The sequence below is a fragment of the Aptenodytes patagonicus genome, chromosome 1 (genome assembly GCF_965638725.1).
Source record: "Aptenodytes patagonicus chromosome 1, bAptPat1.pri.cur, whole genome shotgun sequence".
NCBI lineage: Eukaryota > Metazoa > Chordata > Aves > Sphenisciformes > Spheniscidae > Aptenodytes > Aptenodytes patagonicus.
In genome coordinates this window covers 24,711,851-24,721,474 of record NC_134949.1, presented here as the reverse complement: position 1 = coordinate 24,721,474, position 9,624 = coordinate 24,711,851, and the positions used below count along the sequence as shown (strand labels likewise).

General features: G+C 41.8%; 1 protein-coding gene across 1 annotated transcript; it reads left to right on the top strand.

The window, feature by feature from the left end:
* Nucleotides 1-260: 260 nt before the first annotated feature.
* Nucleotides 261-8,962, top strand: LOC143155675 (hyaluronidase-1-like). The gene is made up of 3 exons (XM_076328640.1): nucleotides 261-1,178; nucleotides 7,643-7,732; nucleotides 8,534-8,962. Exons 1-3 carry the CDS (start codon nucleotides 261-263, stop codon nucleotides 8,960-8,962), a joined length of 1,437 nt encoding a protein of 478 aa, XP_076184755.1.
* Nucleotides 8,963-9,624: the final 662 nt, after the last annotated feature.

Genomic DNA, 9,624 nt, shown 5'->3' with positions numbered 1-9,624 from the left:
ATCAGAACACACTTCCAGACGGTGAAGTCTATCAAAAAGTCTTTCAAAGCATTTGAAATTAGACTTAATTTTTACAAGATCACGGTTTTGCACTTTTCTCTGTTTGCCCTGAGTACAGTGTTAACAAAAGCAAATCAAACCAAAGGGCATCCCTTTGTCATCCTATCTGCCTCCAGGGTGGCTACTGCCCTTCTAACATGTCGTCTCTCATTTTTGTTTTCAAGGACACATCATAACAATTTCCCAGAAAAAAACATACCATGGATGTTTGGATCAAATGGTCAGCAGTGATGGTGCTGCTTTCTATGGCTGATGCTCAGCCGCTAAAGCCGGCACGGGCCCCTCTGGTTCTGCACAAGCCTTTCATGGTTGTTTGGAATGCGCCGACCCAGCAGTGCAGGCTGCAGTACAAGGTGGACCTGGATCTCAGTGTTTTTGACATTGCATCCAACACCAATGAGACTTTGAGTGGATCCAATGTGACAATCTTCTATCACACTCATTTGGGATACTATCCCTACTACTCAGATAACGGAGATCCTGTCAACGGAGGGGTGCCCCAGAACGAAAGTCTTATCAAACACCTTAATAAAGCAAAGTCTGACATTGACTATTGCATACCCATGAAGAAATTTCAGGGACTTGCAGTCATTGACTGGGAAAACTGGAGACCGCAGTGGGATAGGAACTGGGGCAACAAAAGCATTTATAGAAATAAATCTCTTGACATGGTTAGGAGACGGCATCCTCAGTGGGCAGAGGACAAAATTAGGAAAGTGGCTAAAGAGGAATTTGAAAATGCTGGCAAGAGCTTTATGAACAACACTATCCTTCTGGCTGAGCATATGAGGCCAAATGGTTTGTGGGGTTACTATCTTTACCCAGACTGCTACAATTATGATTACAAAGAACACCCCCAAACATACACGGGGAAATGCCCAGCCATTGAGTCTTCCCGCAATGACCTCCTGCTTTGGCTGTGGAAGGAAAGCACTGCTCTCTACCCTTCTATATACCTGGATTATATACTGAAGTCAAGTCCAAATGCACTAAAGTTTGTTCACTATCGGGTTAAGGAGGCAATACGTATTGCCTCAATTGCTAGGAAAGACTACGTTTTGCCTGTTTTTGTTTACTCCAGACCATTTTATGCCTATACTTTTCATGTTTTGACAGAGGTAAGCAGACAGACTTCTTTAGAAATTTAGAGATTAGAAACAGCCTCTTAGAAAAAGTACTTTCTAAAAGTGTTCTTTCTATAAAAGCATTTATGCATTTGTTTTTCATATTTAAGAAAGACGCTCTAAAATGAAGTACTGTAGTCACAGTACAAAACTCTGCACTTTTCAGTAGTTACTATTGCAGTGCTTTGGTCTACTTCTGTAGGATAACATTGTATATTTTTAATGAGGGTCATTTAGAAAGAAAGTACAAAGAAATAATTTCCTTAAGGAATTAATTCATTCTGATATTTTAATTCTTCAGGACAGCTTGTGAAATGAACTTGGTAAATTTTCATGAAGTTTAAAACTAATTAGTGTAATGGCTTCATGAGAAAGGAGCCTCAGGGCTTTTTTGTTTCTTTATCCAAATGTACAGTCACTCAGTATAGAAATAAACCAGTCAAGTCAACTAGTCTGGCCTAGAGTTCCTAACTCCTGCATGATGAGCATTGGCCATCTCGCTTTTCAGAGGTACAACACATTCAAATATCTTCATGACCCAATGTTTAGTGCTAACGCTGTGGAGTTCTTTTAATAAAGGAACCAAGTCTTTGAGTCATGCAATGTCCCTTCAACTAATGATCAAGTGCAACAAATATATAGTGACCACAACATTGATGGTAAAGATATATGCATACAAATCCCAGACTTTCTGGATATGTAATGATGATCATGGCGCTGACTTTGTTTATGCACATAATAGAGAGGCACAGATGTTTATTGATTTCTCTAGCAGTTGTCCCAAGTGCCGAAAGTTTTGCTTTGATCGCTATCAATTCCATGAGAGGGGTGGGGGGGAGAGGGGAGGAGACTGGGCTAGCAACCAGGGACTCTTTGGAGCTCTTTTCTGTGTGATGTGGAAACTGCAGGTCCTAACTGACTCAGAAATCATGGGCAAATAGGCAAGGCTGGGTCCCACCGAAGGCAAGAACCACTGGGGTCAGCACAGGCAGGATTTCACCCAGAATGCCTTCACTGAAGAACTCAAAACAGGCCATGAAATAAATGAGCATTCTTCAAATGCAGGCTGTAATAATACATTTTTATAATATAAAACAGTCCCTTGATTGATATGAAAATACCACAAATGTCACTGAAAGCTAAGAAAACTAACATGCTGTTACCAATTATGCACGAGGTCAAAGTCTGTGGTCGTTTAAAGTTAGTGTTTTACCTTAAGCTATTTTCTGAACAGTACAGTGGTAATTTGGAGTGACATTCCTCTCAAGTTATACTCCTTAACTCACTGGCCTGTTTTTCAATTGTATGTAGCCATTTACTTTTGGATGCTTTAAAGATCACTTTACAACTCTGCAGCCAGGGAAGATCCACGCATAGCCAGAGAAACAGCTTTGGGTTATGCTCCACTACATATTTTCTAATAAGGACAGTACCCAGCGCTGCAGGCAGCCATGGGGACAGGGCTTGACGTATCTCCAGACTATAAACATCGTCTGTGCTAACAGCTTGGGACTGCCAAGAACTTTCAGGGTTGCACTTAGAAAAACTCTAAATAGGAATAATCAGGAAAATAATGTTCTTGTTTTCCTTCATAGCCCTGAAGCCACCAAGATATTTTAAATATGGTTTTGTATGTTCAGATTTTAGACTAGGCTGGAGCGTCTCATTTGACCCATGACATGCCCCTAAGTGATGCTCACGAACCTGCAAACAAGGCATGAAACATCCGAGCTCCAGCAACAATGTGCGTGAATGTGACAAGGAAAGGAGCCAGTGTAGTACAATGACATCCAGGCTAAATGGCCGTAGAAAAATTGGGATAGTAGGCTAAGAGACACTTGAGGTCTGACAGGGACTGGGCCAGGAGAACCACTGTCCTGCTCCATCAAACTGTGCAAGAGCTGTGACATTCTGGTTCAACAGAATTAATTGCTGACACGTTCAAGCCTTGTGTGTGAGCCCTTCTGTATGCAGTATGAAAAATACAGTAAATATCACGGTGGAAGAAAATAGAAAGAATGGTTGTGAATCAGAGTCACTGAGGGAGAGACACAAGTCTAGCAGACCTTCAGAAAGACGAAAGACCCAGGATGCTGTAGCTATGGCTGCTGTACCTTTCACCCCGACTGCACCTGGAAATCAGGTGAGTTGTGCATAAGGTATCTGAGAAATTCATCCTGCTTTTTTTCTTGGAAACAGTTTATAAATTCTGAATTGGGACCCCAATCGTTAGGAAAGGTTTCTGTATTTGCTAGAAATGCATATAAGCAGTTTGCCATCTGTAGCATATTTAGAAACTATCTGCCTTGACAATTCACTACTAACTGTGTGGGAGAGGGAAGTTGCACAGTAGCATCTGTGCTTCCTGACTAGATGGCTGAAGTCATTAATAAAGCAGGATGACAACTAACAAGTGATGAATAATGGATAACAACTTCTCTCATTCACCTACAGATAGTCTTCTCTGATGACCAGGTGTGCATGTGTACAGAGACCATTCCCTGCAACCACGCCAGGCTTGCACTACCATTCCTGAATAGAGAAAAAACATGTCTGAAACTAAGACTGTTCAAAATTTAAAGGAAAGATTAGATGTACTTATTTTTCTTTCCTCAACATGTAACTAGAACTGACTGTCCTGTTTCCTCTCAAGCTCCAAAACTGAAGCAGCTTAGCTCACCTCCTATTTTTTAGTGTCCAATGCAGTGACTTGGCTGATCAAGATATGGAGAAACATTGACAGGAACTAGAGCCTCCTCCTCTCTGCCAAATCAGCTGTCCGCTCGGAGATAGCCCAGCATAACCTTGAGGATCTTCGGTTGTTGCACACTGCCCCTAAAAGTTTGAATGAGAATGAGCATCAGAAGGGAAGAGGCTTTGTTGACTTGTTTAGCACTTGGAGAAATACCAGACGCCTAAGTGGCAGCTGACCCATAAAGTTGTGTCTTCAGGACAGTCCTCTAACATGGATGGACGCAGATCTGATACAAAGAGTGAAATAGGATTCCCCACCTAGACATATGCCAAGATGGTTATATTTAAAATGGTGACTGAATTTTTTTAAACTTGCATGTTTTTTTCCATATGAGGTACTTCTTACACTCACACGGCAGAGCCATGCCAGTGAGCCCCCACTAATGCCAAGCTGTGCTGTGTGAGGAGCAGCGCTAGGTTCATTCCCCAAACCAGGACTGCTGTGTCTGAGGCCGCTGGTGGAGCTTCTGTGCCTCACTTGGGGCTTCAGGGATGCACCTCCCTATCTCTGCTCCCAATTTGGCACTCTCAGCTATTATGAGAGGCACTTATATTTGCTTTTCTCAAAATACCTCAATGGGGGGTGAATAATTTATTTCACTAACCCTGTCTGTGGCAGGGGCAGGTTGGTGGTGATGCCTCCCTCTTTGTGCGATCATCCGGTGGTCAGAGCACCCTGGTGCAGGAGCTCTCAGCTCAGTTCTCTTCCAGGCCTGCTCAGGATGAAACCAGCACCCTGTGTTAGACACTAGGAAAGAGTTAGGGAATCACCAGACCAAAAAGAACAAGCATATGAGACAGAAAAAATAAAAGAGAGGGTGCAACCTCCTGTTCATAGGTTACTCAGGGAAGAGCCCTTCTGTGCTGATGGCTTTTGAGGTACTGAACATGAGTCAGTCATTCAGTAAAAGACGCAACTATGCCTAGAAATGAGTCAGAAACCTTATTTCCTTCCTTGTGGGCAAGTTATCTAATTATTAAGCTGAATTAATCATAAGCTGTAGTCAGGTTCCCACTTGTTTCTCTTGCTCTCCTTTGAACCTTCATTGAATTGGTGCAAGGTGAAATGGCATCAGAAAGAGAAATGGCACCCCTCTAAACATTGTCCATAACCTCACTGTGAAGATAACCCCCGACAGAGGGTTACCTGGAGGTGATGTACCTTTTAAGCATGGGGGGAGAGAGAAAAATTCAGCCCATGTCTTTCTAACTCTCTTTCCTCCTGGGGAGGACTCTTAGTACTCGACCTTTGTTTTAAAGAATACAAGAAGAGGAAAAGTAAGGTGGAAGGAGAGTGTTTACATGAAATCACATACAATTTTTTTTTGCAGTGAGCTGCTGTTTTCTCCAGCATCCAACACCTGTGCAGGTGCTATAAGTGTCCTTTAAGCATCCCTAGGGAAATGTATCTTCCAATCAAAAGCCAGATTTTGGCATTAGCCTGAGAAAAGTGCTGAGTTTCTCAGCATTGGCAAGGTGGTGATTCTAGGTGTCTACAAAAGGGGAAGTGTAGGTGTCTCGGGAACTTCAATTGTGAAGTTATTGCCGCCATTGGACTTCTCACACCCAGAGGACTAGGTGAACTTTAAGGGTCATGCTCTTGGATTTGATTATTTTATATCCATATGAATCAGACATGAAGTGCTGAAATCCCTTTGTGGATCTGAATTGAAACTATTTCTACAAGTAACAGAAGAAAGCTGTGGAATATGAAGGAATAAAAACTGGATTTACTGGCTCCTGGTCAAGCACCCTAACTCCTAAAGCACATTACTAACAAAATCTTTATTTTGGGTTTTGCTCAGGTCTTAGTTCATCCAGCAATGCTAAATATCTATTGATTATTTATTTTGGCTGTCTGAAAAGGTTTCATTAATTTGTTAATGAGAGCTGAACTGTGTTAGTGCTAAATGACTCAACCATCATGTGGCTAATGTAGAAACACAGTCCAGCCTTCGTATCTGGGTAATCTTCATAAAATGCTTTGCAGATGAGGAAAGCCTGGGAACCCTCATTACCAAGAGGTCAGGCTGTATTTCACATTCTCTTAACATTTGATATTTTGATCTTTAATTCACATATTTTTTGGGGTTTTTTTACTCATAAATTAATTCCCATAGGAAAAAAACCCCACCATTTCCCACATGAAAGTTACACCTGCAGCCCACACCACTACCCTTTTATAAAACTAGCACCGGACTATATACTTTTAAGAGTAATGACATTCTCTAAAACACTGCTTGGATGATCAGCAGCAACACAAACTTCAGGCGAGACCAATTATACTTCATATCACTCTGAACCCTACACTAAGAGCCAGTAGGCAAGCTCTACTCTTTCAGACTTCTGCAGGTTTTCCTGCACTGTTTTGTCCAACCTTTTAGTTAAGGGTCAAAGTCACTGCTTGCTCTGACTCTCTGTTATTGTCTTCAACTCTTCAGCGGATTCTCCCTTTCCCAAAGCATTTATTTGTGCCTTCTTTTATATCTCTCGGGCCATAAATGTTTCAGGAATGGGGACTCCTTAACTATGCCTTGGTAAATCAACAGGCCCACTTACACAGTGAAATAAATTATTTAGTAGTAATTAACAATAATAACATAGTTCTTCCACTCTATCATTTTGCATTTCTAAGGTGCCACCACCATACTATAATAATTTGGCTGGTCTTTTGGATTGTTTTCTCCTAAAAAGAGGTGAAAAGAATGTATTAAAGACCATCACTAACTTTTTAAAGGAATTTGCTCTTTCTTCATCAAATTGAGAAATATTGTAATATCTGTCATTACAAACACTGATCAGGAATTACTTTCTAATCAATTATTGTAGATAGAAATGGTTTTAGATGTAATTGATCATGCCTTGATATTTGGGGGGTGGAAGAAGATCCTTCCTCCATATTTTCTAAGATTTAATTGCATTTCTCTTGACACAATATTCACGGTCTCAGAGAATGGCTTAAAGACACTTGCAAGGTACGTTGCGATGTTGTTGGCAAGACACCAATGACTCCTGTTCTACACACAGTCTGTGCTCTGGTAGAGCTGTGTTACCACTGATCGCTGCAACTCAACTGCTTATTGGTGCAGCTCTAAAAGTGGACATGGTTAAGTCAGTATGCAAATGTGTGCTTTTTTTTTCCCCATTTGGCACTATGTAGCCACTGGGAGAGGCTCAGTTTTCAAAGATATGCTTTCTGGAATAATGGCATTCACGCTGGTAGGAACAGCAGCTCTGTAACTGTATTGGCATGGCTAAAGCAGCACAAATCAGACACCTGCCTAAAGCCTATCAACTGCAATTAGACACTGTAAGGGCAATCCAATGACGTGTGATCATACTTATCATCACTTGCCAAAAATGGTGCCTACGTAGCTATGGTAATCATTCAAAGACTGGTAGATAAAATAGATCATTCACTTCTTACTCCACCAATTTGGTTGGAGGACCCCTTGTGAATAAACTATAATGATTTCATTATTTAGTAGTCCCACACATGAATGCAACCTATGCAAACCTTTGGAGACACACTGAAGATCTTTCTAAACTAAATAGCGATTTTATTGTGAAGAATATGCCACAGGACCGATGTCTCCTCCGTGGGAAAAAAAAAGTGATGTCCCTATCCTAGTGCTTTTTGACTTTCATTTTTATATCTTTGGTTTTCTGATGTCTGGTCTGGTTTTCTGATCCTTCTTTTTCAGACGGATCTTGTCAATACCATTGGTGAAAGTGCAGCCTTGGGAGCAGCTGGAGTTGTTCTCTGGGGCAGTATGAAATACGCCAGTTCAAAGGTAGGTCGTATCAGTTTCTTAGTATTTAGGAATCACCTTAGTACCTCTTCTCTGCCACCACACCCTCCGTAGCACCTATCTATCTTTGTTGATGTCATCAGCCAGCGACTGAGGACGATGGCTCATTAGTTCTATACTTTCGTTAGGCTGAGAAGTCCCATTGCTTCAGAGCACATTGCATTGGGCAGGTCGTTTGTAGCATTGTGGAATAAGAAAGGCATGTTTTGAAGAAATAACATACAAATGTAAGCACAGCTTGTTTTACAGTGTTCTACTTTGTAGCTATGGTGGTTTGTACAGATCCACAGAGGAGGAAGCGAGTCTGGAGGGGGGTATTTTCTCTGGTCACTAGTGTTGAAATTACACATGGAAAATAATGTTACCACAAGAAAAGGCCTAGTTCCTCCTCCCAGGTTCTTCAGGCTTTCACAAATAATCCTTCTTGAAGTGATGGAGGGGACAGGAGGCTGCACTGGGGTTTCACAGGAGGCACGGCAGGCTAGCCCTGGCTCCCGAACCTGGGTTGGGCTTTGGTGCCCACTCTGCTTTTCATGCAGTCTGCTTTCCTCCTCCTGAAGTCTCTGGCAAAGCACCACTGACTTGGGCAGAGGAAGAGGGAAATCTGAACTGGCACTTTCTAGCCTCACTTGCAGCAACTTCTGTTGGATAGATCCAACAAGATCTATCTCAACAGGTTTCTTTAGCCAAGAACAGTTTTGTACTAGCATCTTCTTAGATATAAGAAATTTGGACATAATGCTAGCTACTGAGAAATGTGTCACGGTCTTTTATTTTCTACAGGAGAGCTGTTCAACTGTGAAACGGTACATTGATGGACCCTTAGGACATTACGTCATTAATGTGACCTCAGCAGCCAAACTCTGTAGCAAAGTCCTGTGTAAGAAGAATGGAAGATGTATTCGCAAAAACAGCGACTCTTCTGCTTACCTCCATTTATCACCCACTAATTTTAAGATCCGAGCCCGTCCCTCAGAGAGGGGGCCCAGGTTCCAGGTGACCGGTAAACCCAGCCTGGAGAGTATTGAAGCCATGAGGCAGAGATTCATGTGCCAGTGTTACCAGGGCTGGACGGGAATATTTTGTGAATTGCCTGACCAAAGGCTAATGGAGCGCTGGGCTGACGTTGTGTTCAGTAGATCAAGAAAACAAAAGTTTTTTGTCTTCCTCTTGGGAGCCATGCAGCTTCTTCTGCTTTATACTGGACACTAAAGTCTTCTGAGGCAGTGCAAGGAAATAAGAAGTGGTGCCACTAAGACTTCTGTTCCTTAGCAAGTTTTTATTACAAAGGGAAAAGGCTTTTTTGATTAAATAGTTGTATTCTGTTTTCTTCATCTCCCACTCCTGCAATTGCTTCAGACATTAAATATTTTGAAAGCAGCCTCCTCTTTTTTACCAGCTCCCTTACTCTTAACTCATGTTTTACTCATACGTTCAACAGATAAAGCTTCTGCTGCAACCGTGGAAGCTTTACTTGAGTAAAAAAGTTGAATAAACCTGTACAAGGATTCATCCATGTAGAAGCTTAAAAAAGGACACAGAGCTTCTTTGTTTCAGGGCTGGATGATTTAACATATCATGGGGCTGACAGACCCCACTGACAACATGCATCTCCATGCAGGGGAGGAGAAGATGAAGAACTCTACTTACTGGCAACGTTTTGGCTTGCAGCCTTCGGCTTCAGATGGGGACCTCTTTGGAGTTGATGTAGGTTAAAGAACCACTGATTACTGATTAATTTAGCATCCATAACACGCCATCCTGTCAGGTTGTGGCATGTCCATTTGCAGTTATTCATTGATCCACGTTCATGTGTGAGCATATTTATTTCATCAAAGACCTATCTGTCTTCCACACAGCCTTTCAATGTAACA

Excerpts from the sequence above, each read along its gene's own strand:
- LOC143155675 (XM_076328640.1), top strand. The coding sequence starts at position 261 with ATGGATGTTTGGATCAAATGGTCAGCAGTGATGGTGCTGCTTTCTATG. Across the intron at positions 1,179-7,642 it reads CTTTTCATGTTTTGACAGAG|ACGGATCTTGTCAATACCAT; the intron begins GTAAGCAGACAG and ends CTTCTTTTTCAG. Across the intron at positions 7,733-8,533 it reads TGAAATACGCCAGTTCAAAG|GAGAGCTGTTCAACTGTGAA; the intron begins GTAGGTCGTATC and ends TATTTTCTACAG.